Source organism: Nyctibius grandis, chromosome 14 (assembly GCF_013368605.1).
Source record: "Nyctibius grandis isolate bNycGra1 chromosome 14, bNycGra1.pri, whole genome shotgun sequence".
Taxonomy (NCBI): Eukaryota; Metazoa; Chordata; class Aves; order Nyctibiiformes; family Nyctibiidae; genus Nyctibius; species Nyctibius grandis.
Window position 1 is genome coordinate 9,756,039 of NC_090671.1, and position 27,710 is coordinate 9,783,748.

Consider the following 27,710-nt stretch of genomic DNA (forward strand, 5'->3'; position numbering starts at 1 on the left):
AGCGTAATTAGGCCAATTTCAGCGATCAAGCTATTAAACCGAGTTAATCTTGTTTTTGGTTATTTCACCAAAGAAATCAAAATGTAAACCCCTAAGTTAATACATATTTAAGCTTTCACATTGATTGTCCATCACGTATTTATGTCATTGCTTAATCTAGCAGCACCAAAATGAACATGCTTCTAGCGATGGTACAAATAATAATCCTCAGTGCCTTTCCGTGCGCAATAGCATCTCTGGCTCTGAGGCTGCTGCCGTGCAGGGGTGCACAGAGGCCACACGCAGACAGGCAGAGCCCTTCCTTCCCCCCAGGGAGATCTCTCCATGTCAGCAAGAGAAATGGCAAAAGGGAAACAGGGAGGAGGAGGTGTGGGCTGGAGGTCACACCACAGGGAGCACATGTCCCCCATGTGCCAGGAGGATGCCCTGGCCACCAAATCTCAGTGCCTCGCAGCAATTATTCACAGCAGCGCTTTACTTTATGTGTTATGGTCTAGCCTTTTTTCCCCTGTTAAAGCCTTGGATTAAAAATAAAACAATGATTTTGTTGAAAATCTTGTTTATTTATTTATTACCTTTTGAGAAGTATCTGCAACCCACAGAGCATTGCTGGGGAGGTGGTGCGGCAGCGATGCTGTCAGCATCAGGCCTTAATGGTTAGCGAACCCCCCCACAGCCCTTGTTTTGCTCCCTTTTCTGTATTTAACACCATCATTTATAAGGCCCTTGGGTAAAGCAATGGGTTTGCATGCGAGTGTCCCGTGAATGTTCCACAAGAACCCAGGTTTCTGTGAGCAGCGATGCAGCTGAGCGCCTGTGTTTAATGAGGTTACATCAGAGCTGGCTGTGTGGGAAGAGCAAGGGGGTTGCAAGAGCCTTTCCTTTTTCTCCTTTATTTCCTTAAATGAATGTCTTTTGTCATCTTTTTCTTCTCCTTTCTGCTTTGCAAACAAGCCATTAGCGTGGCCCGGTGACCATGGCCTGGTGGAACGTGTGGCCAGCGAGCAGAGAAACTGAGGCACGTGAGGCTCCCTAAATAAACACGTTTGAGCTCCCAAGGAAATGAAACGCTGGGGTGGGAAGTTGATTGGGTTTTGCCATTGAGGGCTGCCCAATTCCCCACAGATGTGGGGACGTCACAGCCAGCACAGGGGGACAAACGCCAGCCTGGCCGGATGAGGAGGGGAACAAAGCCAGCGGAAACCCTCACTGAGACTCCTCTGCTAACCAGGTACAGCAGGAGTAAAACAAACACAGGAGAAGAAACAACTGTTCTGCTGCAAGAGGGAAGTTACTCCACAGCAGCCAAAGCCAGAAACCAGAGCCCCTTCCCCTGCTCTTAGACAGGGAACCCGGAGAGGGGCAGTGTCACCCAGCCCATACTGATCTCAGTCATCCCAACACCTAATTTTGATCTGTCTCTTTTCTTGCTTTAATACAAAGACCTCGCTTGGCTTTGGACAATCTATCCATCAGGCTGAGCTTTCAAAGCACTAAAAGAAGATGTCCAAAGTCCATCTTGTAGACCAGGGAAGGAATCTTGAAGGCAGGACTCGCCGCAAGTCAGGGCAGCATTGTTATGTATATATTCTGTGAATCAATGCCTTTTAGCTAAGCTAGCAGGACTTGAATCTTTTCCAGCCCACAGGCTCATGGTTTTAGTAAGCAGCAGGTATTGACTTTTAAAAAGGCCAAGATAATTTTATGACCATCAGGAATATTTCAAGCTATACAAAGCCAGATAATGGCATGGAGGGGGAAAAAAATAAAGAAAGAAATCAAATCAGTTCATATATATCAGGCCTTAATTACTCACTGACACCAGCCAGGAAGGAATTTTTCCTTTCAGAAGCAGCATTTCACACACTGTTAGAGACGGGGCTGGCAGGAGCCGAGAGCACATTTGCCCTTCACGGGATGGCTCAGAGAAGGAGCACGAAGCCCTGTGCTCCTACCAGCGCACCGGGACCCCGCTCGGCCTGACCCCGCACCTTTCACCATCAAGCCAACCCTTTTCTCAAGCGCTGGGCTGATACATTGGATGCTGGATAGAAAGACACATTTCTCTCTCCAAACCATCCAAATAAAGAGGGGAAGCCACTGGCACAGGGCTGGCAGCAGAGCTCCAGAGGAAAGCAGGGTGAAAACATGATGTGAAAACACACAGGAGACAGTTTCTCTGTGGCTGACTTGGCAAAAAAAATAAATCGCTAATTAACAGAGTGGGGAGGCTACAGAATCAAAGAGGAGCCAAAATATATCCGATTAATTGAGCTCACTGGATGGGTGAGATGGAGCCGGAGGGCGGCAGCCGGGCCCTGCACTGGGTGCTCCTCCCCACCTATCCCTGCAGAAGTGAGGACAGCAGAAGTTAAAGAATTGCATTTTTTCCCCTCAGTTCTATGGCTGTAAACTGCCTTTCTCTGGAGGCCCAGCACCAAGCGCAATCCAGCACTTCCACTGCTGCAAGATCTTATCTCATTTTGCTCCCAGTTTGGCGCTTCATGGGCTGGTGGGTTTTGGGAGGAACAGGGCAGGTGGAGGAAGGGCGAAATCTCGGCTCCTTTGAAACCAGAGCAAGACTCCCACAGCTCAAAAGGAGCCAGGATTTCTCCCCCACATCTGATCATCCAGGCGAGGAGGTCTGAGAAGTCACTCTCCTCCTCCGTTACCCATCACCCCAGCCTCAACCACAGCCACAGTTTGTACTGGGTGGGAGTATAAACATGTCAGCAAAAGGTGTCCTCCGATTGATGGATGGAGAGGGAGGAACAGAAGAAAATATATATATTGTTTGCTCTGACACAATTTAATCTGACTAAAAGCCACGACCGCAAAGGCAGCGGCAGGCAGACACCCACAGTAACCCCAGCCCACCACCTCAGCAGGGCCCATTTTAACGGACTTCTTGTTTGCTCCGAGTTTGAGTATATCGTACACCGTTGTGTTGTACTACAAAGAGCATTAAAGCAGCTTCCCCGCTCTGGGAGCGTGAGCGACAGGTAAGACAGCATGGGGACCCTCTCAGTGGGGCGCTGGGGTGGGCAGGCTCCACCAGTCACCCCCCCAAAGCCTCACATATGAAAAAGCAGCATGTGAGGTAGGTTAGGAAATGCAAGGAGAGGGCAAGAAGAAAATGTTGCACATCCTGATAAAGAACACCACAGACTGCTTGGTAAGATACGGCAAGTGTCAGCCAAGAGCAGGAATGAGACAGACGCTGATGAAGGTTTGGCTAAATAGAAAATTGCAGCAGTGAGCTGCATCACAGGGATTTCTAAAGGAAAGGCAGGTTAGAGAGGGAACCAGTGCTGGAAGAAGTCTGACCCTCTACAGATGCTGCCAAGGCTGAGTATGCACAGCCCACCCCCGCCTGCTGCCCCCAGACCCCCCCAGCCTTCGGCAGGCCGATGGGCACATTGCAAGAGGCGGGTGGCTCCCCCCGGCACGCTGTGCCAGCTGGGAGCACGCTTGTGCGGTTATTCGCCCCCACCAGCAACGCCCCATGTGCAGCATCAGCATCCCCACCTGCCTGGCCAAGGAGCTGCCCACAAAACCATCGCGATTCCCCCCCTCGGGGGTGAGGTACTAACAAACACGCACGTGGCTCCCTGCCCCGCTGCCTTTGCGCCCACCGCACCCATCCGCCTGCTCGCGCCCAAAGCGTCGGAGACGAACCCTGCCATCCTAAGCAACCCAGCAAGAAAGCATTTCCAACAATAAACCCACCACCACACAGCAAACGGAAACTATTAGGAGAAAGCAAGCGAGGTCTTTGGGTAAGAAAACTTCAGCCGAACAACATAAGCAGAATAAATTTCAAGATATACTTGACCTGGACAGCAAGAAAAATCATCTCAGCGTGCTGCTCCCACCTCCTTTTGCTGCTGGGGGCTCCGCTGGCTCCCCGTGCATAGCCCCAGCGTGTCCTGGCCATCCCAACACCAGGGACATCAGAGGCAAAGCCAAAATCCCCTGTCGCCTGGGCAGATGGGGCTGGGGGGAATAAGAGGCAGTGGGTAAACAGGGAGCAGCCAGGGACAGGAGCTTCCCTCGCAGCTCCAGTGGGTAAGTGCATTTTGATATCACATAAGGGTGGACTTTACAGCAAAGCTCCTTCTGAAACTGGTCTTGTAAGAAAAGGTTAAAGAAGCTTAAATTATTTTCTCTGAACTCAGAGGCTCAAAAGTGACGTCTTTCATGTTGCTTAAGGTACTGGAAACCAGAAGCGCAGCCCCACATGGGGTCTGGCTGCTGTGGGGGCTTCGGGCTTCAAGGGAAAACAGAAAGTTTGTAGGAGATTGTATTTTTTTTCATTTGTGCCCATACCACAGCACAGGCTCCAGCTGGGACTAGCTGGAGAAGCGGTGAAAACCACTTTTTTTTTAATTAAAGAGCTGGCTGAGTATGCCATTATTTAAGTTCATTTTGTGGCTTTTTTTTGCAGGGAGTCTCCCCTGGGAAAACTAAAGCAGTATTTTCAGAGGCTGCCCTTCCCCATCCCCTTGGTTAGAGGGACTGAGCAGGTCCAACACGGCCCAACACTCCCTGGGGCTCTCTGCCCCAGCCAGGCGCCCGCGGGGCCCTGAGCCCGCAGCCAGCACCCCTCAGAGGTGATCCGCCCCACGGCAGCAGGATGGTGTATTTTCCATCACTGCTGTAGGATGCTGCAGGATAGTTTTAAGGAGGTTTTGGCTCAGCTTTGCTCAACGCCCACCTCCACCCCTAGCCATCAGCACGCCTGCAGGGAAAGCCGCTTATCCTAAGGGAAGCGTTCCCAGCCCGGCCCACTGCAGTACGGTGTCTGATCTCTACACCATGCCAAGAAAGAGATTAGTTAACAGACAAGGAGGAAATATTTACTGCTTCTCATAAGGGGACGTATGAAGCTCCCCGCCACACCCTCAGCAGGCTGTGAGCACCTTGAAACCTGGAACCAGGAACACGCTAATGAAGGGACACAATAAGAGAGATCATTAAGCAGTTTTAAGATTTTTGCCTTTCCGCCTTGTCATGTAAGGTCACACTCTGCAAGCCCAGAAATTAAGGGAGAAGCAGGGAGGCAGGACCACTGTCCCCAAGGGACCAGCCAGCGCCCTGTTCCAGGTGGCTCCGTGGCATCTTTAGCAGGAGCAGGAGGCTCCAGGGCCTGACTACTCAGCCTAGTAAGCTAGTTGCAATGCTGAAGCAGCTACATAAAAAACATATAGTTATGCAGGATTTTAATTATGTATATAGTGGCTTTATCTTCTTGTTACCTTCTTTCATTATTGAAAACCTTTATTTCACATATACATTTTAATTCTCAGATCCAGCCACCAACAAAACTACTTGTAAATAATTTAACACACAACAAGGCACCAATTCCTCCAAAAGCAGCAATCCTGGAATGAGGGTACTGGAAACTCTCTCAGCATCTGACACTTTAATGTTGTACCAGAGCACCCAGCAGGCAGCAATATACGGCTCCTCCAAGCTACACACACTCATCTAGAAGCTGTAGCTGAGAAGCTCATGCGAGAAGAGCATCTCCTGGTGATCATCAATATACAAGAGAGGTCTTTGGCACACATCAAGGCAGAGGAGCCTGCCAGCAAGTTTGCAACACCAGCGTGAGAGCTTCACAGAGAGAAGGAAAAAAACCCAAAACCCTTCAGCTACATGCTCCTCTCTGCCCTGGAGACCCATAGCCAGCTACACAGATTGGGCTGGGCAAGAACATTCCCCTAGCAATATCTTTTGGCACCATGATACCACATTTAGGATGGAGAAGAGTCATTGCAGCATGTCAGACCACATGGAGCAATTAAGGAGGTCTCAAGCACTGATAACAGCTACTGAGCACCAGCATCCCTACAAAATAACCCCAGGAGAGCCGAAGGGAGGCCCTCACCTCCCAGCTGTACCAGGAGCAAACACCACTAGTTATCCTAGCACACAACCAGCATTTGCTTAATAAATAGATTGTTCTAATGATGTTTGTCAGCTTTTCTAATTACACAAGATATGCAGCACAACACCTTAATTTTTCATGTACCTGCCTCCCTTTTTCCTTCCAATAAAATGAAATTAAAGATGAATTCACCCATGCATTCTCTACCCCAATGAAACTAAGACTTTCACCACAGTCATTCACACAGCCAGGCTTTTACCTTACATTTCTTCATTGCATTTATTCCCCCCGTGAAGCTGCATTAAAAATGTATAGGTTAAAACAATAGATACCTGGAGATAGAAGCGTGTCCTCTTTCTCTTGGTCCTGCTACAGTGAGCATTTGTGCCTAAGACCCAATGAGGGCAATAAGAAACAAGCAGGTGCTTAAGTTTTAATCATGTGAATAAATTAATTGTTATTGAAGAGAGCACACATGTGCATCCTTTACTGATTGCTGAAGCAGTGCTTTTAAGCTAGCAAATTGGATCAGCCTGACTGCCATTACAGAGTGCCCTTTTGCCTCCCCACCACTGAGGCAAGACCTCCTCAAACTGACTCTTGTGGCGTTACTCAGTGGAAGGGGAGACACAGGGAGCTCCCCTGAGCCCCTGCTTCCACCAGCCCTTCCCGTGGGGCACCTGTGCTACGTCTTCAGCTCAAGTAAGTGGGAGATGTAAGAGTAGCTGCTACGGAGCCAACTCTGGTGCGCCGCAAAGAGGAGGCGAGTGCACCCATGGGTGTGGGATGACTCTCAGGGTTCTCCGGTTCTGTGTGTGCTACGTGGAAGGCAGCGTGGGCACCACACAAGCCTTCTGCTCTACAGTAAGATGGGAAATTAAGACGTATTCCTAGGTAACATCAGATTTTTGCCACTAGTACTAACGAAACCACAGCTGGCAGTAAACCAATAGTGATTTTGGGTGCTGACAACAGCCTAAACTGGTGCGATGACACAGCGGCAAAACGTTTGCAGCTGATGGTGTCAAACAAAGTGCAAGCAGCACTGAAGGATCACGTGGATGATGAGCTTCCTCCGAGTCCCTCCCGCAGACAAACCCAGCGTGTTTGCTCATGTCGGTAAGGGGGATGCTCCGGATCGCCCCTGGCACGGCCCTGCTCCACAGAGGGCCCGACCCAGCCTCGGGCAGGCACGCTCCTGCCAGCGGCGTGTGTTGGAGCTGCTGCGGGCAGGGCTGGGCAGGCTCTGCCCCTACCCTGGCTCCTTCCAGCCCCCATCCCCAAAAACCAAAGGGTCGGCCGCTCACCACGCATGTCCCAAACCTCAGCCCTCATCCCTCCAGCCCTGTTACATGTGACTACGAGGCGTTCCTGCAGGCTGGATCAACTCCCAGTTTTGAAGCCGAGATCGTCAGATGAAGGTCCCATGGCCGTGGCGTGCGTCACCCTCTACTCCTCCCCACGCTTTCATCTGGCGTGAGTGCACCGGGACCCTCCTGGGAGCAAACAGCCTTTGCAAAGGGGCTTTATCTTTGCTTGCAGGAAACCTTGACGGTTCAGACGGCAGCAAGGGAAATTTGTGCTGTCAAAATCAAAGCCGCAGTAATTAAGCAGGAGTTTCCTCTGTCCCAGGGAGGCGGGCACGTGGAGGCAGTTGGCAGAGCAGTATTTGTGAGCAGGGACACAAGGTTATGTCCTACAAGAGCGGGTGTCCATACTCCGCAGGAGGGACTGCACACGCACAAGGGGAAAACCCATCCCGTTCCACGGCACGTTGCGCCCACACCGTGGCTGCGTCCAGATCTGGCAGCAAGGTCACCACCGCTCCCGTGTGTGGGTGTATCCTGAGGACCCTCGCCCTGCTGTTCCAAGTTCATCCTCACCCTGCAACTCAAAACTTATCCCTTCTTTGTTCCAAACTACGAAAACCTTCCAGAAAGAAGGAAAGAAAAAAAAAAATAAGCAGCTTCTAAAGCACTTCCCAGTCTGATGTGCAAAAGCCAATTACCCAAAGCAGAGGTGAATTGATGGAAAAGGCTCTTGGGTGTGAGGAAAGGCAGCAGCTGGCCTTTGCCAGGGCTGCACACAGCCCAGATCGATGCTGCTTTGCGGCTGGCACCCGCTCTCCATATTCCTATTTGTTCCAGTGATGGGTTGCCAAGGTGTCAAAGTCAAGTAATTTTAATTTCTCACCAAGTGAAAGATACTCAAGGTTCAAAATTACACCTTGACCCAGCTGGGTCATTTTGCAGCAATTATCACCAATTTCCGCGGTGGAAGATTGTAAAAGTTCAGAGGAGAAGAAAAAAAAATTGCTTGTCCTTTTTTCACCTTGCATACAAATGAAAACCAAATATGATCTTCTTGCTCTTGACATAACCATGCTTTAAAGAGCTTCACAAACATCTATTTCCTCATTTGATCTCACACAGAAGACATATTATCTCTTTTAAATATGCCTTCTCCTTGGCAGTGTGCAGCCTATCCCCCATCTTCAACATTTCAAGAAGCCGCCAAGTGGTTATTTGCAAAACTGACGTTAGGAGATGGATATAATCTATTTTAAACCTCAGCAAAATTGGCCAATTTCACGAGGTTTTAACATATGGATGAATTAATCAAGTCACACAGATTATGAAATGTGAAACGCAGCCCCACTCCCAGCTCTCCACCCACATGGGAGCGATTTGGAAAGAATCCAACCCTCTCACGGCACAGCGAGAAGAGGAAAAAATAATAATAACGGGAATGGTTTGCAACACACACCGGCTTCCCGAGCGGGGATGCGCTCCCGAGCGGAGCGTCTCTGTCTTGCAAGACTTCCACCTCAACTCGCCTCTCTGGCATCGCCACACTCCGCTCCTTTAGTGGCGAAGCCCAGGGAAACCCCAATGATGCCTTTGGGCCCCGCACCCACCCTGCGCTGCCTCGCTGGCAGTGGCGGGGCCACATCCAGCCCTTCCTCCCCTCTTCCCGGGTGCTTTGGCCACCTCCTGCCTTTCCCTGCTGCCCTCTGCGTGGGTAACCCCCTCCCCAGGAAAGGAGCCTCCACGCTGGCTGGAAGCAGCTTCGCCCTTTCAAGGGGAAATAAATCCAGGAAAAGGCATTTCCTCCAACATTAGAATCCCAGACTCCTCTGTCTACTTGATCTCTTTGCGAGGTCTTGCTATTCAGTTGCTTGGAGCCTTTTATTTATTGCCTCGTTTTTCTGTTGTTTTAAATGCTTGAAGTTAGCGTTTTAACTGAGAATGAGGCCAAAAACATCGATTCCCAGGCAAAACCGCCTGGAGCCGGCTGTGGTTTCCATCTTCTGCTACAGACACGCCTGACGTGAAGCACGGTGCCCTGCGCAGGGACTGGCAGACACGGCACCACACGCCAAATGCTCCTTCCAGTGCAGACGGCTGGCTTGGGCTGGGGGACATCAGCAGAGCAAAGCCATGTGGGGCTGGTGTTGGAGAGGGAGTTGCTTGCTGGATCTGGATTTTTGCGTCTGTGCAAATTTCTTCAGCTGCCACCCTCCCTCAGGCTCCGTGTACGGGCAGATGGGCAGCGGCACATCGCTGATGGTCACCAGGAGTGCTCGGAAAGCTAATTCTCCTTCTGGGTAGCACCGTGCAGCAGCTCTGGATGCTTTACTCACAGCTGAGGTTTTGCTCAGGATGGGGGACCCGCAGCAGGCAGACGTGCCCTGGGCTCACACTGGCAAAACCCCAGCGGTGCCAGCTCCCACCTGGGCAGTTCAGCTGCTCCCGGGAGCAGCAGCAGGTCCCAGCCCTGGCTCGTCCCCCAGGCACAGGGTGACTTTGGTTTCCCGGTGCCGACCTGCCCACGCTGCTGGCTCGCTGCCTGCCCTCCTGCCCTACCATTGGCAGCGGGAGAAAGCTTCCCGGCACGTGCCCTGTCCCGTAGGACCCGTACCAGCCGGCCCAGAGCAGGCACAGTGTGGCGGGCAGCAGCAGCTTCTCAAAGCCAGGCAGCTATTTTGTAAATTATTCAGTGCAGCAGCAGCTGCCGTGAGCGGAGGCAGCACAGGCAGGAGCAGGAGCACGGCCCCTGACAACACGGAGAGGGCTTGAACAACGGCTGTGTCACCCATGGGATCTGCTGGATGCATCACCCAGGACATTGAACCCCTGGAGCAACTCGGAAAATAAGGTGGAGGTTTCCAGCGATGGCAGGAGGGCAGCAAGGCGAGATGGGCATGCACCCGGGGTTGGGGTCCTCTTGTGGCCCACCATCCCCTGGGCTCTCCTCCAACACAGCAGGTTGTTTTTGAGGGTGCACGCAGCAGCATCACTCCCACAGACACCTTCTCAACTGCCTGCACTCAGACTGGATTTTCAATAATGCCAAACACGGCATGCACAGAGCTGAATTCAACCTTCCCTCGGCCTCGGCACCCCGGGACAGGCAGCATCTCCCAGGCGCCGGCTGCTGTGCACAGCCAGGGAAGGGAGGATGCGGTTTGAATGCAAAAGTGCTAGGGACGAGAAGACAAATGGCTCCAGGGGAAATACAATGACCTCCCCAGCAGTGTCAGGAAACATTTGTCACATGGCAGAAGTCATTAGCTGTTTTGCCGCTCACCTATCAGAACGTCACATCGCTGGTGACGGCTGGTTCATGCAGACCTGACAGGGCTTTTGCTGCCAGAGCAGAGGTCAGCTCCCCGCTTCGGGTGGCAGCAGCCAGGTTTGCCACTGGTCCAGGCACCCCCGGCTCTGCCCCCGCCTTGCTGATGGGCACAGCAAACTGAGCCATGCCAGGAAAACCTGCCTGGCTTCTGGCATCCCTTTTGAAGTAACCCCCAGTGCTCATTTTTCTATAAAATCAGAGGATTTCTAAGCCTTTTACTAAGGTGGAAGACTACTGCAAGCCTATCGCAATGGGTGGGAAGCCAAAGGCCTGAGCAGGTAAAGGATTTCCTTGAAATCCATGAAAGGTCAATGCAAACCTCATCAAACCCTACGACCTATCCTTTTGGATGGCTTTAGGGAGCGTTGTGCTGAGCTGTATTGAGCACAAGCATCCTCCCGGGAAAGCCACTTGCCTCCTACATGCAGCAGAGCAGGAGCAAGCTTGTCACCAGTCACCAGCCCTGTGTTCGAACGAAGGAAAGCAGATTTAGTTTGTGCAGTGGTTGAATTTTGCCTGCCAGCAAACCTGCACCGTTTGGTGTGGGACCCTCAAGAAGGGACGCTGTGGCAGTGGGGACCAGAGGGGTGCAGCAGCATCAGGCCCCTGCTGAACCTCCTGCTCTGGTGGGAAATGGTGTCTGGCCCTTCTGCAGCACTTCAGCCCCCCAGATGCATTTGCAGTAGGTACATCCCTCACCCATCTCAGGTCCAAACTCATCCTCCTACATAAAACAGCAAAGCACACCTGAAAACACAGCGCTGGGGGTCTCAGCCCCGCAACGTGGATGAGGCAGTGAAAACGAGCGAGAGGTCAATTCCATAAAAGCCTCCACCATCCCCTCAGCAAAGAGGCCGCTTATCTGCGATGCTCCCTGCAGCAAAGGAATACAGAATTGCCATGAAGCAAAGACGTGTTTTCTTTTAGTGGGTCCTTTTGCAGTTAAGACATCAACACAGGCGCGCGCCGGTTGAGTCACCAAACCCACTCCTGCAGGGTTGCCTTCCTGGAGGAACCTCTCCTGCGAAAGCGGCTTTAGGAGGAGAGTAGAAAGGGCTGCAAAACACACGAGTGAGCAAAGCCGCACGGCATTGCCGCCGCAGCCTCCGCGGCAGGGCCCTGCTGCCAGCTGCCTTACGGAGTGCTGCCTTCGCAGGCGGCCCTGCTTCCAAACAACATTTTCTCTGGAACGGAGCTGCGTGTTAAAAGTCACTATATAAAAAATATAAAGCAATATAAAAAATGCACAGCAGAGCAGGGCAGGTTCCTGCAAAGCCTCCCCTTGTCCCCCCAAGCCCAGCCAGGGTCGCAGCACTCCCCCCGCCACCTAAACCACTTGCACCGCTTTCAGCCGTGTCTGGTTTTCTTGTCCCAGACCCCGATGGCGTGGGGCGTTTGGGTGCCCAGCCCTTCGCTGGCACACACGGGTGGTGCCCAGGGATGCCGTGGGCACTCGGTGCCTGCCACAGGCACGGGGTCTGGCATCACAAGCACAGCGCACCAAAACGCAGAGTTAACATCAAGAGTTACATCAACAGTTCAAAACACAAGCAAACAGCACTAGCGCAGTGCTGGAAACAGGAAAAGGCTGTCAGAGGTGTCAGCACCAGGACCATGCCCCTCTAAGTGTTGTTTCAGTAGGACAGGGGGGAGAAGCAGGATCACCAGGAGACCCTGAGCAGGCAGAAAGGGTCCTCCAGCCATCGTGCCACCAGACTGTGGCAGTTTTTGGTCCTCCCCATCCTGCCCAGAGCTGTCCCGCGGGCAGGGACGATGCCAAGGAAGCCCTGCAAGAGCCTCTTGGCCACGGCACGTCCCCGCCGGCCGCCGTGCGCTCTCCTTCCCCCTCCCCGTCAGCCTCCCCAGCGCAGGGCTGGCAGGGCACCAGGGAAATTAAGCAGGCGATTTCTAAAGCCGAGAGAAAAGCAGCCATCTGGGCCCTAACAGACAGGTCGTTTTAACGAACAAAGGGAATTTTCTAGAGAAGCCAGAGAAACGCAACAGTCTGGATAAAAGAAGGGGTAACCTCTCGATCCATCCAGGGGCTGCCTGGAGAGAGAAGCTTTCAGGGAGCGCTGAATACCGGGGTAACGCCCCGTCCTCTCTAATTAAAGGATGAAGCAGGAGATGGGCTGAAGCGGTGGGAAGCAGGAAGGAGCCCAGAACAAGAGCAGGGTGGGCTGGGGGTAAAGTTCAAGGGGTGTTTGTGCCATGAAGAGCCAGGGCAGCCACCCATGATGGCGGGAGCAGAGCCAGCCCCCTCTGCTGAGGCACCTACTTCTGCACCTTTGGGGATGGGATTTACATCGCCAAGTCCCCCAGGAGACTTGATGTGCCCTCATCTTAACTCTCAGCATATTCCCCTGCAGAAAGTAAGATTCCTACTGTGTGACAGACAGAAAACCCAGGCGATTTTCCCAGGTCACAGTTCCAAAGTTCAGGGGACAAACCTGGCACCGTTGCCTTCGCCTTGCACACCCACTGGTGGATACAGGCACCTCCTCTCCTTTCTGTTCTTCCTCGTAGGAAAGCCATCATCACTCATAATTTAATTTTCGAGTACTTTCTCACCCTGTTGCTTCGTGCTCTGCCGCATTTCGTAACCTTGTTTTGCACGCCCGCGGGCAGCGCTCCCCCTTCTCCCAGGGCTGGCGAGCAGGTCTCTTCTGAAGCTCTTCCAGGTTATTGAACTACTATGTTAATACAGCTTGTTTCCCATCAGTTGAGGGCAGAGTGCCGGGGACATCATTTATTTTCCATGTTTGTTTATGTCAGGAGAGTCCTTAAAGGATTTGTTTGCAGCTGCTTCGGTCGCTGCTCTTGCCGAGATTACCTCCCACCCCACCGCGTGCCAGCAAGTCAGGCCCCGGGAGACCGGAGTCCACCAGCTTCCTTCAGCTGTTTTGATGCCGTGGAAACAAATAATTTCCTTTATGCTTCTTAATGAGGAGCAGAATTGCCCTTTCTTCTGGCTAATAGGCCCTTATACTCCTTGAAGGTAAGGCCAGCTGGGAACCACCAGTTGAACACCCCTATTTCCGCGCAGTCCCCAAAAAAGGGCCGGTTCTGGTCACCTCCTTTTCGGATGGCTTGGGCATGTCCTGTCTGGGCTTTGATGATATGAACACAGCAGAAAGCAATTGTTCCCGTGGCGTGTGGGCCCCCCAGGAACGAGCTCCTCCTCCAGAATGATGTGGATGGAGACCTGTGAGCCCTTGAAAAATGGAGGTATTGGGATTATCTCGACTGAGCAATTCCCTCTGCCCCTCTCATCCTTGAGGAGGAAGCAACTGGGTGTATAATTTACTCCACATGCCACTGCCTTTATTATGACTATTTCTCCAGGCTCAGTCATTGCTGCAGGTGGTCACATTTTTCTTTGCAATAAACAATAAAAGCCTAATTTGCAAATGGAGGTGACCTCCTCTGCACCAGCCCCTGCTCAGGGCTCCACACCAGCCCTGGTTCGTCACCCACAGACGATGGCCAAACCCTGTGCCCTGCCCCAGGTGGTCTGAGCCAGATCATTGCCTGCTCCCAGCTGCTACCCAGCAACTTCCAGCTCTTCGGAGCGTCCCAAGGTGATGTGCTGAGAGCTGGCTGACAAGTAGTCGTCTTCTCTTCAGGGTTCAAGGCTACCCAGGCAGAGGAGAGCGTGCCATATCAATTTCCTCCGTTGTCCTCGCAACCATCCGGGCAAAGAAACATTTGTTATTTTGTGACAGATCCCTGTAGAGGCTGCTCAGGCATCCTACCCGCTCGCACAGCAGAGCTGGCAATTTTGCCAGAAACTCTGCTTCAAAGGGTTTTGCAACATTAATTAAATCTCTGCAGTTGTATCTCTTGGCTCTGAACAAGATCGGAGCTTCTCTGAGCACGTGAGGGAGGGCTCAGCTCCTCGTCCCCCTTAAACCTGGCTCTGAACAAGTCTGGCTCCCAAGACTGAATTCCCTGTGTGCAACAGCCGAAATACAATATTGTCCCTCACCAAAAGGAAATTAATTCAGGACTGTCAGGGTTCAGATACAGTATGGGTCAAGATATCCTAGAGGCTGAGAGATGATCCCAGAGCTACAAAAAAAGCAGATGTCCTTGCCCAGGGAACCGATTCCTCTAACAGACAATCAAAAATGAGTACTTGTGATAGCACAGACAGGCACGATGCAGGAGGGACAGCGAGTCACCCCACGGACTCCGGATGAATTCGACACAAAGCTCGAATGCTGGCACCAATGACCTCCCCCAGCATGGCTGGGCTTTTGCAGACACTGCTTTCCAGGAAAGCGTGGAAGGAAGAGCAGCTGCCAAGTGCCTGGGAAATGTGGGAGATAGATAGGTTTTAAAATTATTTAGAAATTTAAAACAGAAGCTGTTTTTTCAGGAAGAGGCTATTAATAAATGAGATGGGAGGGAAACGTCGAGAAGTTAAGGAGAACTTTTAACTCAAGGGAGCTGTGGGACTGGGGCTTCCTGAGCAGCAGGGCTAGATCCACTGCCCGAGCTGTTCTTGCGGCAGAGGTGGGAGACGGGCACGCAGCTCACCAGGGTCCCGCAGGGCTGGGAAACCAGAACAGAGGATGGAAAACAAACCAACGCTGCTGGGCTGGCATTTTCTACGCAGGACAGCACGATTTCTGCCAGCTATTACAAAGGGGCCTGGAAGCGAGGCGGTCGGCGGGGTCAGAAGATGCTTGGCACCAGCAGGTTTGCTCCAGGGCAGCTCTTATTCATCGCCCTTTGCTGCCGGAGCGACGGAGGGGTGGTGCTGGGCTACAAAGGCGAGAACCAGCACGTTGGCACTGCGGTCCCGTGGGCATGTTCACCCGCTGACACGTTCAGGAGTTGGCCAAAGCAGCATAACACCTTCCCAAGGAGAGCGGCAAAGCCACCGCAGATGGGCCATGGTAGGTCTGTGCCTGCGCTGCGGCTGTGGGAAGCACTCGGCGGGCTCAGCCCCGTGGTATGCTATTTCAAGAAGAAAGTCAAAGTTTGTGCAGCTGTCGATAAAGGTATTTGCTACGAGGTAAAAGGCAATTCCTGCAGAATAAGAGCAAAGAGGCGCAGAAGGCACTTTGCAAACTTTATCCACTTAAAGCACGGACTGCGGTCACCATGCAGTGATTTAGTGACCAAAGGTCTGCTCCAAGGGGCAGGACTTGAATGCTGGGAGCCCCTGCCTCCCGGGCTAAGTTAATACCATTTCCCTCACCCTCTAATTAATAACAGCAACAAAAAAGGCACCCAGGCAGCAGCGTGGAGGGCTGGGCACGGTGCGGGCCCGGGGGGAGAGCCCAGCGCCCCACCGCGCTCCCACGGGTGGGTTTCCAGTCTCCACACAAACATATTTTCTCGGCTATTTCCCCACTTCCCACAAGAGGGCACCGGCACGACACCGACGGGCCCCCGGCTGCCCCCGGCCCTGCGCCCCGCGGGAGCGGCCCCGGGCCGGGCTGAGGGAGGGCAGCGGTGGGTGCCCAGCGCCCAGAAGGGCTCTCTGCAACGGCTGGGAGCGGGGAGAGCCCCGGCCGGAGCCCCGGCTCCCCAAGCGACTCGCAGAAATAACCCCCTTCTGCTCAGAAAGGCGTTTTTCTTCTAACAGCGAGGGGCTGCGGGCAGGGGAACGGGCTTTCCCGGGGGGTGCGGAGGGGCACCCACCATCACCCACTCCTCCGACCTCTGCATCCCCGTGCCCAGCCCAGGCACCGACTATGAACCCTCAGGAGCTGCTGCTTTGGGGAAACAGCTTCGTGCACAGGGCACTGTTGGGCTCCTGGCAAACCCCACTGCAGGGAAAGACCCAGCTGGAAAGAGAGTGACCAGGGAAAGTGAAGCCTCCAGTAAGAGCAGCATGGATGAAAAGAGGTGGCCCAGCTCGGCAGGTGGGCTCTGCAGAGCAGACCCACAGGGCACACACCTACCCCAAGCCGGGGCTCAGCCAGCAGACCCCTAAGTGTCCAGAAGGCACAAACCGCTCCAGGGCATCACCTGGGAGAACCACATCGCACAGCCAGGGCAGGCCCAGCTCCCAGAGGTGCCAATGCCTCTGGCTCCCAACAGTGTCACGAGCAGTGACAGGACTCAGCACTGCTAGGAGCCTGCCAAGGTGCAGCCTAACCACACGCACATTGTCACTGGCACCTACGCAAAAGCATTCGTATTCATACCGCAACTCTGAGCGAATCCATCAAGTGCTTCTTCCTCCACTACATGACCCTCCGCAGTGCTGTGGTTTGATGGGGAACAAAGCAGCTCTTAAGAGCTGGAATACATAATGCTGCCAAGCAACCACCTCTCATGTGGAGCCCCTTGAGCTGTACCCCAGGGAGCTGCAGTGATGGTCAGAGGACACCCTATGAAAGCCACCCAACACCAGACCAGACTGGATGCCCTTCACGAAGGGAAGCCTTTGGCTATTAGAGACCTGGTGCTCGGAGCTCAGGTTACCTTTCAGCAAGCGATGTGGTTGCTTGGTCAACAACTACATCTCGTGCCTCAGAGCCTGGCAGATCAGGCACTTGGTGCTCTGGGCTTTAAGCAGAGAAAGAGAATTTTAGTTATCTTCTCAGGGAAGTTTTTCAACCCAGGTGAGCTTGTAGAAGACTATCAAATCACTGCTGTCCTGTTCACCACCCATATGGGCCCCTGGAGCATGGCAGCTGATTTCCTCTAGATTATCTTGATCTTGCTGGACACCAAGTGAGCGTGTACCAAAGCATAAGGTGTATTAGAAAGGCCAAAACAGCAACAGATTGTCTGATGGGGCTGTCATTCTGTCATGAAATATGACATGCACCCAGCCTGGGAGGAAGAACGGGATTGCTGTACACTTCAGTGCCAGCTGAGGCCATGCAAGATTATTCCTCATTTCAGAGCTTCATTGATCAGACCCGGAGGATACATTTCTGCACCATAAACAAAATGTGACAAAAGTCCCAAACCACCCACCTCTCTTTAGCTGTGCCTTTACATAAAACACGTTGCCATTTCACAAGCGTGTCTATGAGGGATTTCCCTTTTGTGAACCCAATTTCCTCTCGCTTTTGAACAAAAATGCATCTCTGACATGAAGGATGCAAAGGTAGAGACAGCATGGCTTGGTACAGAGCAACGGGGAATTTGCCGAGCAGCGACAAAATGAAGAACAAACAAGAAAAATAAAAGCCAATTTAATGCAGAGAATTTATCAAAGGAGCAAAGATGCTTCTAGAGCAGCATCACTGACTGCCCTTCTGTTGGTGGACGTGCCGGAGGGACACTATGAGCACAAAGAAGGAACAGCAATGACAAAGTAAACACAAGTAATAAGGTGGGAACAAGCCTACTGGCTGGTGGGAGCTCCCCATGCTCCCCACCATGTGCCTTCTCAAAGGCACAGCCTCAGCCAAGCACCAGCTAGGACATAACTAATGTTAAGTGGATGTAGTATCTCTGGAGGAGATCCCACATGGTCAGCTCAAGAAAAACAGGAGAGATTGCTTTGTTTCTCTCTTGCTCAGTGATAAATGAGTCCTGACACCCTTTCCCAAAGGCTGAATTCATCAACTCCAGAGCTTACAGGTAATTAGAACTGGAGTTGTGGTGCGACTGGATCTAGAAGTTACGGTATCTTTTTGGTTATTGTGCTTTCCTTGGCATGCTATAGCAAATATTCCCAGGAACTACAGTAGGACAAAAAGAGCATTTGCTTGTGTTACACCCTTTACCCAAGCAGACCTCCATGTTTTTTGGTAATTATAGGCCTTTGAGAAGTCACTGTGCCCACCGTGGCTGCAAAGGAGCCCAGCAGAGACACCCAGCAGCTCAGGGCACCAGGAGTTACAGCTTCGACTTCAAGGGTAACATGAAAATCCATCTCCTGAGATGTACTTCAGCCACAATATCAGCAGTAGAACTTCTGCACGTGACAACGTCTCACAGAGAAAAGCAAATCTTCATGAAGGGTTGACTGATACGTAGACAGTCAAAGCCTGAGAACAAGCAGTATCGCCTATAACTTGCAGTATTTTGGAAAGTCTACAGCTGCCAATCAAGCGCACGCTTCCTCAGATGAGTGGGCTTTCCTCTCAAAAGGGATCCCGTGGGAACCCCTTCCTCACACACCAGTCTTTGCTATCTTTTTATCCCATTCAGGATCCCTTCAGGGTTCAGCTGCCCAGTTGGTCCCAACACTGCTCTCATATCTGCTTCCTCAACCTCAAAAAAGCTCTGGATAGCAAGATCCCTGAAGTCTGGCAACAGCCCATGAAGTTTCCTTTTGGTCTCTTCGTAATCTGCCATCTCCAGCAAGGGGTGTTTGGTGGGAAGTGGAAAAATCCAGAGCTGGGTGGTTTGGGATGGAGGCCCTGGGGAAGCTGTATGGGATTAAATGCCTTCACCACGGTGTAGGATAGGCAACCTCTGCAAATGAAGACAGACCTGTGGATGAAGCAGTCCAGACTTCTTATCTCCCACTTGTAACTTGGATGAGAGAACCTTTTGTCCTGCATCATTAAAGAAGGAAGTTTGTAGCAGGCCATGTAGGACACTCTTGAATTGCAGAGCAAACCCAGGACGTTACGGCAGCACCTGGGCTGTCGTGTGATCTTCAGCAGCCGGAAGCTGAACCACAGGAGATGCCAGTTGGGGTTTGTTAAATGACAAGACGATATAATCCAAACATGTCCATCATCTTCAAGCAAGGACCCTGTGACACAGGTAAAATTGTTTTCGTTCACCCAAAAGATCAGTATTGTCAGGACGAAATAATACGTCAGCCAGCATGAAGAACTCCGCCTGACCACTGACAGTCAACAGGCAGAAACTCCCTCTTGAGAAAATAATATAAACAAAATCCTGAGTATACTGCCGCCTTCCAAATCACCGTATTCGGACCGTTCTCACCAGGAGCTGTAGATCATCTCCAGATTTCTTGTAAGAATGATTTTCTGTACACATGGGTTATTCTGATGCAGGAAATTCCTCAGATTTAATCGTGTTCTTTTCTGTTAAATCACCACGGCTAATCAAAACTGCCAGAGTCCCATCTGAAGACCTGACTCCTCACTGAACATCGGCATTTACTCCATGTCAGTCACAGCAGGACTTTCCTCTGAACAAACCTGTTGTCAAAGGCGGTTTCTCATTATGCTCATCTAAAACTCTCCGGCCCTTCAGCAGCTTCTTCCCCTCGCCCCTACATGTCTGCTTTGCTTTGCATTGGATTTAACTTTGCACATGTGGTTTGGTGTGGGTTTTTTTAATATAACATCAAAATCTCTTAATTCTCTGACCCAGAAATCAGAGACAATCCTCATAAAAATCTGGGACAAAGAAGACACGCAGCTGCACGTGTGTAGCAGCAAAAGCTTCTGAAACTCCCAAATCTACCCATTTAAAGTGATTTTGATTAAAGAAAGCATTTTGAGAACTGTTGCTGTCAGAGCTCAGGTTATTTCGAAAGCAAATCCTTGGCTTTCAAGTGCAGCTGCACGCTGAACAAGACACTTTAAAGAGCGACGGCACCATGGCCCAAGTTTACCATCAGCTGGTGATTCTCACCCGAGATGCGAGGGCTTTTCCCTCCCGCATTGTCAACTCCACAAGGCCACCTAGGACCCGAGACCCACGCTGGGTACACACCTACAGCATCCAGAAATAAAGGCTCCCTCAGCTGCAGCGTGACCTTTCCCGGAGCCGCACAGCCCGTTCCTGCAGCACGTTTTCCAATGAGTAAATAATGAGAAATTAGTGTGCGGCCCCAGCGATGAGTCAGAGCGAGCTGCCGCTGGCACTAACGAACCTGCGTGGACCAAGCAGGGTGTCGGAGACAGCTAAGCCCCCTGGTTTCATGACGACGTCACCGTGTCACTCCCACGTCACCCCCGTGTCCTCGGTGGGGCTAATGCACATGGTCCCACCGGTGAGTCGCAGCCAGACACCAAACCGGGAGAGCCCTGTCCGATGTCGGGCAGGGGATGAGAACGTGCTGCGTTTCACATCGCCTCTTTGCAAGTTTAATTTAATGAGGGAGAGTAACGAAACATCGCAGGATGAGTCAGGTGGGCGCACACAGGCAGCGGCCTCCCTTGTGAGAGCCCCAGGAGTTTTTAGGGGCAAAAGGAGGGTGCAGAGGCACGGCCCCACTGCACACTGCCACCAGGGATCGCAGGGTCCAGCTGGAGGCGGGGGGGTGTCCTGCCAGCCAGGACCTTCTTGTACCCCCCCAGCACTTCGCTACGTTACCCAAGGATGAAGAGCGATGCCAAGGTGGGATCTCACCCGCTCCATCCCCAGCACCAACCATGGGCAAGTCCCCAGAGACAGGAGGATTTCACCCACCTGCTCTGATCCCTTCCTGAAGGCAGAGTCTCATTAAAGCGGGTAATTTGTCTTAACTGTCCTGGGTAATTCACACGGCTGGGCCCACAATAGCAGCCAAGCCAGGAGGAAATTGCATTACTGTATCTGGAGGTCTGGGGTGCTCAGATTTGAAGGGGAAGTAGGAGTTCAAACCAGCCAGGGCTTCAATACCAGATTAAACGCTTTCACAGGAGCCTGTCTATTTGAAAGCTTCCAGCCAGCCTTTTGTCAAGCCAATTTAGTTTGCATCGTTCTTTGGCTTCAAGAGGTACCTTAAAATGTAACCAGCAGCACTTTTTTTTTTTTTTTAAATACGGTAGCTTAACTTCTTTGGAGGAAATTAATGGACCTGGGATGGCCACTGCTCCATACGGGACAGGAATGAAGTGCTGTGATGGCAGAGGGGCCAAGCAAAGCTCCTCTCTCCAACACCATTGGACTGAATGCATTATTGTTTAGGGAATCTATTGAGCATTTTGTCCTGAAAGACTTGCCATTTTAGAAGGCTGAATGGAGCTCCAACTGGGATTATCAATTTTTAATTTCCCCATTAGCAGAAACAGAAGGTTACGCGTCTGGTAGTTTCTCCTGGCAGAGGGAACAGCCTATTTCCACACAAGGATTTTACTTTAAGAGGGCTAATTACCCCAAGCCTTGGACCAGGAGGTAAGCCATGTCTCAGGTACACCATGCCTGGCCCGAAGTGCTTAACTGCAGCAATTTAGGAGTTCCTGGCTGATCCTGGGGCAGGCAGGAGCACAACTGGACCGGCGTGTGCGGCTGCACGTGGGCGCCTGGCAGCGACAGCAGCGGGATGCTCCTACCCTCCTGCGGCAGGAAAAGCACCCCAGAAACAGCAAGAAGGAGCCCGTTCCCCAGGCGTGGGCTGCCTTCGGCTTTGAAACTCAGCACCCAGGAGATGCAGGGCACAGATTTGTAGGAAACTGCTGCTGTTCCTCCTGCCCCTCCGCTCCCTGACGTGGGGACACAGAGGAACCTCTGTCTGTCCCCCCAGCCCACCCCACAGCGTTGCAGGGCTCTGTGCCACCCCGGCTCTCCCCACAAGCGCATCCTTGTCATTCAAATGAGAAGCTGCCACAAAGACAAGGGCCCTGCCCTAACAAAGAGCCACTTGGGACCGCAGCGGAGGGGGACGCGGGTTTGAGGTCTCCACTGATGAATGCAAATGCCTCCATCCCCTGGGAGCAACTTCTCTGGAACAACACAGACCGGCTTTGTGAGCAGGAGACCGAGAGAGGCATCGCTCATACGCAAGCCCCCAGGAATGCCCAGCAAGCCCCAGCTGGAGAAATGCCTGGGGGGCACACACAGACCTTCCCCGTCACCCCTGACCACGCAGTCAAGAAAAAGCAGCTCACACTTGTTTTTTCACACCCACGCTCTTGCAACCAAACTATAACTTCCCTGGCACTCCTGCGTCCCTTGGCCACTGGCACCGGAGCCCACGTCCACAAGGGATGATCTCGGTGATGCCACCACCACCCCACTGCCAACTCCTGTCCTGCAAACTCAGTGCCAGGGCCAAGCATCTCCCTCGGGGCCAAGCTCACTCAGCTTTGAGTGTCGGTCCCTCCCCAAGCCACAGCTTTTGCCCAGCACCCGGTGTCCCACCACACAGCTGCCGTACCCACAGCGGGCAGTGGCAGGAGCTGCCCGTTTAACAGCCAGCTCCTTTACAAACCAGGAGGGCTCCAGGTCAACACCTTCCCTGTACAGACTCCACCGCGCCAGCTCTTCTGAAAAATAAAACTCGAAGGTAGACCTCCCTTCAGAGCTGGTTCAGAGCCCAGCGAAGTGAGAACTCGTCTTACTCAGCTACTACTAACGTACATAAAGTTTTTGCTGCTCGCACCCCTGAGACTCTCAAGCCCAAACAGCCATAAAAAGATGCGATTTGCGAACGCTGGGCACTGCGGTGAGGAGGGGCTGGGGGGTTTACTGTAAAGGCAGCACTGCAAAATGCAAAGTAGTAAATCTCAAAAGCGATGCACTAAAATTCAAGGGAAACACTCAAGTCAAGCTCTGTTCCATCTGCTATTTTATGCTCTCTTTGTTAGAGCAGCTAATGGAGAACAATAAAAACATTAATAATCAAGCTAGATTTATAAACTGGGCAGGATATTCCACTAGTAATGAAATCTGGAGAATCATTCAATATTATATTGCTTTGGGCAGCACTCTAACAAGAGCTGCCTTTGAATTATAGCCCTCTTTCATTTTGCTGAACTTTAATTTGGCCCAGCATCACTGTTTCATTTAAAACAAACCTATGGCAGGACTGGAGCTGAGGATGCAGCTCGGAGGCAGTGTCCTGCTCGGTGCTGAAAGCCTCTCGGCTGCAAGGGGGGAGTATTTGGGATGTAAAAGCTCTGTTGACATCGTGCTCTATTTACTGCAGAGAATTGCTGGATATAATTTTCAAAGGTTAGCGGAGCTTTCTATTGCCATGGTTTCATGCTTCCTAGTTTTCAAATATTTGGTTGAAATGCATCACAGATCTTTAATTTCTTAGTTGCTTCATAAAGTGGATGTCAAATAATTCTTAAAGCTCTCACTTCCCACACAGTGGTATTTTCCCAACAAACACCTCCGAAAATACCTGGCATTTTCTGCTCCCTGCTGCTCATTAGAGGGCATAAGCACATACCTGCTTTACCATCAACTCCTTCGTAATCCCAGCAGTGCCATCTCAAGACAGAGAGATGTATTTGCCCTGGCAATTACACCCACCGGAGGGGAGAAATCCCCCAGACACCCTCTGACATCACCGACTCTGTGTCCCCAGCCTGAACAGGGCTTGCTCTGAACGTAGGGCTCTGTAATCCCCTTCTCCCGCAGTTCACTTCTGCGCTCTTATCACCATCCCCAGCACCTTTTGCTTTGTGAGACTGCCACAGCTTGTCAGCATGGTTTTGAGCTACTGCTTAAATCCAGTCCAGGACAAAAAAAAAGGTACCTTAATGTCTGAAAGCTGTCAGCGATAACTAATAAGCCCCCTTGAGTATTAACGTTTAACCTGTAAAAAGCTGAGTGCAGCGTGAACGGTAGCAAGGGCAAAAGCAGGTCAAAGATGAAGTTTGAGTCAAATTGATTGGGGCAGAACACACCAATTTGCGTGCCGTTTGCATGAAATATTAATTCCAGCTTTAACATTTGGTTATAGAGGAAAGCAAACGCACCGTAATAACGCAGATGTGCCTTATTTTCCCCACATTTTCTATTCTGCTAGGAACCGATGGGGAAGGATGCGCTTTGTCCTTCCCGGCAGGTGTTGAAGCGGGAGCCTGCGAGCCAGAGCACGCGCTGGGTGGCCGAACCTCGGCGGCAGCGACAGCATCCTGGCGCACTGCTCTGTGCGAGCCCCGCTAGTTAGATAACCCTGCCGTGCTGCAAACACTCCCTCCCTCCTTCCCAGCAGCGCACAGGCGGCGTTTTGAAATTTGCTGAATTTCAGGGAATTTCTCTAAACCGGCGGGTCCAGCCCCAGGACTGCTTGCCCACGCCCAGCCACAGCCGGCTTCCCGACACCCAAGTCTGATGTACTGCGGGGCTTCTCCTCCCTGAGCTACGGCTTATATCAGCTACAAGAAACTTTTCCTCCTCCAGGAGAAAAGCCTTCATCTTTCCCATCTCAGAGGAGACGGCGCAGAGCTGTACGGACCTGCTGGCACTGTGACCTGGCGGGGACATGACCTAAGCCCTCGCTGCCTGCTAAAGCCCATCACCTCCCTGCAAACAGAGCACGCACCCGTGCATGGCAAAGCAGGACCACGAGGATGCCCACGCTGTGCAGACCACAGCAGCGGCGCCAACCCTCCGCCTGCCACCAGCACCGAGCAGCCCCTAACGTGTCCCCGAGCGTGTCCCAGTCCCCAGGGATCGCCCTTACTCCAAACATGCCATTTTAGCCCACTTGCTGGCAGAGTTTGTGTGGCTCCACCGCAGGCAGAGAGCCCTTGAGAGAGGCCAGCCCTTTCCCAGCGCCTGAGAAATCACCATCCGGGTGTGAACGCTGGTGGGGCCGTCATGGTGCTGGGCTGGGGGACAGCTGGCCCACCGCGCCAGGGTGCAGGGGGACACGGCGTAGTGGGTGCAGGGGGGGCACCATGCACTGGGTGCGGGGTGTGTGCAATGGTTGCAAGGGGACGCGCCATACACCGGTTGCACGGGAGGGGGGACACTGGCTTCAAAAGGGCTCCGTGCAGTGGGTATGGGGCGGGGGGTAAATGGACCCTTCCGCGGGTGCGGAGAGGGGCACCAGGTGCAACGAGATGCTCCACGTAGAGAGTGTTGCCGGGGAGCACCGCGTGTGAAGGGGCACCGGGCGGCGGGTGGGAGCTGGAGGGCACCGGCTGCCAAGGGAGGCACCGAGCAGCGGGGCGCTCCGGGGAGAGCTTCCAGCCGCGGGGGCCGGGGATGCCCGGAGGTGGGGAGGGGGGGCCCAGAGAGGCGGGTGCCGGGTGGGGTGGGAGCGGAGAGGAGCGGGGGGGGGGGGGGCGGTCACGGATAACTCACAACTCCCCGGGTGATGTCGTCCGGCGCGGGGGTCGGCGCCGCGGGCGCTTCTTGCCACGCCAGGCACAGGGCGACCACGAGGAGCATCTCCCGGCGGCGGGCGCGGTGCCGGGCGGCGGGGCTCAGCATCCCCCCGCCGCCCGCCCCGGCAGGGCCAGCGCCCGGCCCCGCGCTGGGCTCCGCCGGGCTCCGCGCCGCATCCGCGCTCCCGCCCCGGGCTGCGGGCGCCGCCGGGGAGAGAGGCGGCGGGGGGGGCTCCACTCCGCTCCGCCGAGGAGGTTCCGCTCCGCGTCCGCGCTGCCGGGGAGGCTCCGCCGCGGGGGCGGCTGCGGGGCGGCGGGTGTGCGGTCACATCGCCCCGCTCCCGCACCCCGCGGAGCGAGAAAGTTGCTTCAGGCGCTGGCGCGGAGCAGAGCGCGTCTCGGTGGCTGCCGCTGCCATGTACCCCTGCGCGCCCGGCCGGCGGGGGGCGAGGAGGAGGAGGAGGAGGAGGAGGAGGAGGAGGAAGGGATGCTAATGAGGGAGGCGGTGTCAGGGCTCCGGCGGGGAGGGGGCGGCACAGCGCGGTCTGGCCGCGGCGCTCCGCAGCGCCGAGCACCGGCAGCGCTCCCAGCGCCGCAGCTCGCAGGAGGGGGCTCGGTCCCCGACGGCACGTTGTGTCCCTCCCAGCTTCGCATCTGCGTCTGGCTGAGGCGTCTCAGGTTTCCCACACGCTTCTATCTAAGCATCAACATTTCTTTAAGTACCAGCCTCATCCTCCGAGTTTTTTTAAGGCGCTGTGGAAAAGACTTGGGTGGTTGGTGCGTCGCCGACTGATTTCCAGTCTCAGCGAGACAAACGTCTGGCTTGTCCCCATAAACAGCATAAGGGGATCCTATGGCCTCTGCAGCGCGCCCTCCCATGAGAGCTGTGAATCTGCCACACGCTCTGCCAGGCCAGATGGCCCGGGACACCCTGACATCTCCAGCTCCTGCCAGTTCAGGATGAAAACGTACTTCATACTTAGCATCTGTGTTTCCCGCTTCCTATTAGCACATTAATATACTCAACAGCTTTGGAAATGATCTTTAAAGTTGTTTTAAAGTGGAAACTGTAAATGTACTCTTTTTTTTTAAAAAAAAAAGATAAATAGGAAATTGAAGTAATTAAAATTGGCAGAGATGAAAAATTGCTTCTAGATGCTGCTGAGGCAAAATTGTAATGGACATGGACATTCTGCACAAATAGATTAATTCAGCAATGAACCGTATCTGCTTCTGGAGATATTTAATATGAGACAGGACCAGAGCAAATCAGTGGAGGATGAGAGAAGAAATCTTTGTCCAGAAAAACTGGTTAAAAAGAAATGACAGGGAAACCTCGCTTCCCATGGGCGAGTTCATGCTACCCTGTGTCCCCATGAGTTGAGCTGAAATTACTGCTCCAACACCAGAGAAATCAGAGGGAAAAACCCTGGATTCCAGGGCTCAGAGCCTCCCCAGTCAGAGCTACCTGTTGTAGCTCAAGAGCTGTTATCTATCTCGAGAGCTTTGCTCCCCACTAAAGCAGAGCCCAGCCTCTGGTTCCACAGGTGCAAGGAGGGAGGTTTCTGAAGGGCAGGAACTCCCCGTGCCCAGGTGCTATGTGATGGGGCTGGCAGCTCCCACTCACCATTTGATTCCACTTTGGAAAGATGGCCATGGCCACCTTGCCGCAAAGCCCCCCGTCTCCTGAGGGGTGGTTCCCCTTCTCCATACATCGCTCTCCCCTTTGCAGGACTCGCTCCTCCTTTGTGCATCTCCTGCTGCCCCCGCCGCAACCTGCCCAATAACTGTCACACCAGCCCCGATGAGACGAGACTGTTATTTGCTCTGTTCCAGAATCCACTGCTCTGAGCAGAAAGCAGCAGCCACCCAACACCCCTCGACCTTTCCCGGGTTTTCCAGCAGAGAAGTGTTATCCTGGGCAGTCAGGCACGCCTGACATTGCTTAGCAACATCACACGTAGTAATTTCCTGCTAAGCAGCTCCAGAATCTCTTCTTATTAGGGGTCATTTCTCTTGGCAGTTGACATGACTGTGGGCAGATCAAAGCGATCCTTGGGAGGAAGGCAGAGGCAGCACAGCCACGTGGGGCTGGGAGGAGCGCGCAGCAGTGACTCAAAATCCCAGAGTTTAGGACAAGCCTGCAGCCCTCAGGGTGAGCAGCTTCTGCGGCGACAGCCTTGGCAGGGTGAAAACTGCCAGCCCAAGTTCACCGACCTCGGTAAAGGACACAAAATAGGTTTGGGGTTATCACTGACAAATGCTTCAGCACCTGGAAATGC

General features: G+C 53.1%; 1 protein-coding gene across 1 annotated transcript in view; it reads right to left on the reverse strand.

The window, feature by feature from the left end:
- Nucleotides 1-25,493, reverse strand: part of MMP17 (matrix metallopeptidase 17) — a 62,431-nt gene extending 36,938 nt beyond the window's left edge. Inside the window, exon 1 of the mRNA XM_068412758.1 lies at nt 25,406-25,493. Coding sequence (XP_068268859.1) covers nt 25,406-25,492 — 87 coding nt within the window. The 5' untranslated portion in view covers nt 25,493. The remainder of the gene's footprint in view (nt 1-25,405) is intronic.
- Between the last annotated feature and the right edge of the window lie 2,217 nt (nt 25,494-27,710).